The sequence below is a fragment of the Montipora capricornis genome, chromosome 10, assembly GCF_036669925.1.
Source record: "Montipora capricornis isolate CH-2021 chromosome 10, ASM3666992v2, whole genome shotgun sequence".
Taxonomy (NCBI): domain Eukaryota; kingdom Metazoa; phylum Cnidaria; class Anthozoa; order Scleractinia; family Acroporidae; genus Montipora; species Montipora capricornis.
In genome coordinates this window covers 16,966,126-16,968,625 of record NC_090892.1, presented here as the reverse complement: position 1 = coordinate 16,968,625, position 2,500 = coordinate 16,966,126, and the positions used below count along the sequence as shown (strand labels likewise).

The window sequence follows — 2,500 nt, the reverse complement described above, 5'->3', positions numbered from 1 at the left end:
TCACATCGATATTGGCATACATGGAGGGGTGGATGTACGTACATAAGGTTGTATGCGCGGTCACCAAAAAAAATTTTCTTGCACAAATGGGTTACCATATTTTATTACCCATGGGGCTCTGCGTGGAGCCCGCTATTAAATTTTTAGGTATCAAAAAGTGACATTATGACACTTTCTTCCTTTTTTTTTCTTATAGCACCTGAGGAAACTGGAGAAAACCCAGTCCTTCAACCAGGAGATTACAACTTCCCATTCCAGTTTCACACTCCAACTCAAAATTTACCAACCTCAATTGAAGGGAAGTTTGGTCATGTGCGCTATTGGCTCAGAGCTTCCATAGATCGGCCTTGGCGATTTGATATAACCACCAAATCTGTTTTTACTGTCATAGAATATGTGGACATAAATATTGATGAACAGCTGCTGGTACGTATAAACAGCATAATGAGAAAATAATGCCCTCCCTAATCCATCAACTCCTTCTGGACATGGCTTCCTACAGTGTATGCTGCTGTCAAATGGTGTGTGACAGTGGATGATAGTTTCAGAGTTTCTTCTGCTTCTTCTGTCACTGACTATTGTCATCTATCATCATTATTCACCTGTCCAAATGGTTTGATAATAGTCAATATTGATAGTTTAGCTGAGTGATATAAGTATATTAATATTATTTTTCTTGAGCTTCTTCTTAAGTGCCATAAGTGCTGTCACATAAAATAAGTTGTCAATAACCAACCATCATGAACTAACATTGATCTTGTGGGTGATCAATACAGAAATTTAAGTTCTTTTCATCATTTAATTTGCTGTTGCAAAAAATTTGAATTATTGTTCAAATGCAGGGCTCCACATTAGCAGTCGTCCAGTCGTCCCAGATGACTTAAAACCCATCCGGATGAGCATAAAAACTCCAAAGGTTGTCCATTGGACAAGTGAAGTTTTCGTGCATGCCACCAAATGTCACAATATAGAATGTACTTTCGTTCTGATTGCTTTCCATTCACTTAAATCTCAAGGCATCAAGCGCCATCTTTGACCACGCGGTATTTTCCATGAAATGATTGCAGGCTCAATTTTCATGTATCTTACCGCTGGCATGGTTGTTAGCAAGTCGTTTAGCAAAGAGCAAGGTGTTTCGCCACCTCCGGCAAAAAGGAAAACAAAAGAAGCAGAACATGCTGCTTACGAACAGGAAAAACAGGCAATCTTGGTATCATTCAAAAGGAAGACACTTACATAGGACCGACAAAACTTTGGGTCTTTAAATAGTAACTTTGCAAGCCACATTCAAGTGCGTTTTGTCGTGGCAGATATAGACCACTGTAGATCGGGTTCCCACGGTGCAAATAACATACCGGTAATACTCTGGAGTCAAAATTCGTAATTTCTGATGCGAGTGTAAACCATTTTCTGTACTTACGCATTTTTCCCGGGCAACTCAAAATTTCTCCAGGCAAGTATATCATAGGACATACTTGCCTGGCAGAAGACTTTGATAAAAAATGAATATAGATCCCTGAAATGAGAGTTGGTAATTAATACCCTGAATTGAGGGCTTCAACTGTCATGGTCTGTCATCAACTACCATGCATTGTTTGACCAAGGCTTGAGAGTCCCAGAGGCAAATTCAAATCAAATGTACCAGTAGTTCAGATCTGTGCAAAAGTGGAACACATAGTGGGACATGAATGAGTCTATGACAGCAGAAGTGACATGTCGTTAAAACTTCCCAACTCAGAGCAAGAAACGTGAATAGGCCATTTCTGAGTTAAAGTCTGCCTCCCCTTCAAGGCGAGTTTAACTAATTACCATCACAAAAACGTCACACTTAGACTCGCTTTGAAGAGGAGGCGGGCATGAACTTGGAATGGCCTATTCTAAACTCAAACCACCCTAATGGCTTGTGCCAGGTGTAAATGAATTTCGTCCCATTTTACTTTCATTCTTATTTATTCAGCGCCCATGCCAAATTGAGGAACAGGAAGCCTTGGGATGTTCATGTTTTGCTAAAATAATGAATGTTACTGTCCAAACAGACAGGAGTGGCTATTGTCCTGGAGAGTCTATAGTAGTGTCGGCGTTTATCAACAATCAATCAAGTAGTGGTATCAGTTATGTTGAGATCCTGCTACTTCAGATTTCTGTTTACACAATCAAACCTGGTGAGTCATATTGTTCCTCAGTGCTGATTTATTTTATGGCAAATACCCATTGATTCCTCATGTACTCCAGGACTCCCCCAGTTGATGAGTAAAATTGTCTGGCGTTGGACATAGTAAAATCTGTTAAGTATCACTCCCAGGAGTCAATGGGTCAATGGGTTAACCATTATAAATTTGTTTCCATTTCAAGGACGTTCGCGCCCAAAATATCTCCACGTACAGATTTTTTTTGAACTTGCCACACAGAAAGGTAATGATCTACTTTTGCCAAAAAGGCAAAAAAATTGGGGGGTCACCGGGCTCGTTTTCGAGATCACAAGGTGCACTTTTAGAAGCTT

General features: G+C 40.0%; 1 protein-coding gene across 1 annotated transcript in view; it reads left to right on the top strand.

Annotated features, from left to right (window-relative positions):
- Window positions 1-2,500, top strand: part of LOC138019696 (arrestin domain-containing protein 17-like) — a 17,303-nt gene that overhangs the window by 5,319 nt on the left and 9,484 nt on the right. Inside the window, exons 2-3 of the mRNA XM_068866559.1 lie at window positions 197-426; window positions 1,958-2,162. Of these exons, the coding sequence (XP_068722660.1) occupies window positions 197-426; window positions 1,958-2,162 (435 nt within the window). The remainder of the gene's footprint in view (window positions 1-196; window positions 427-1,957; window positions 2,163-2,500) is intronic.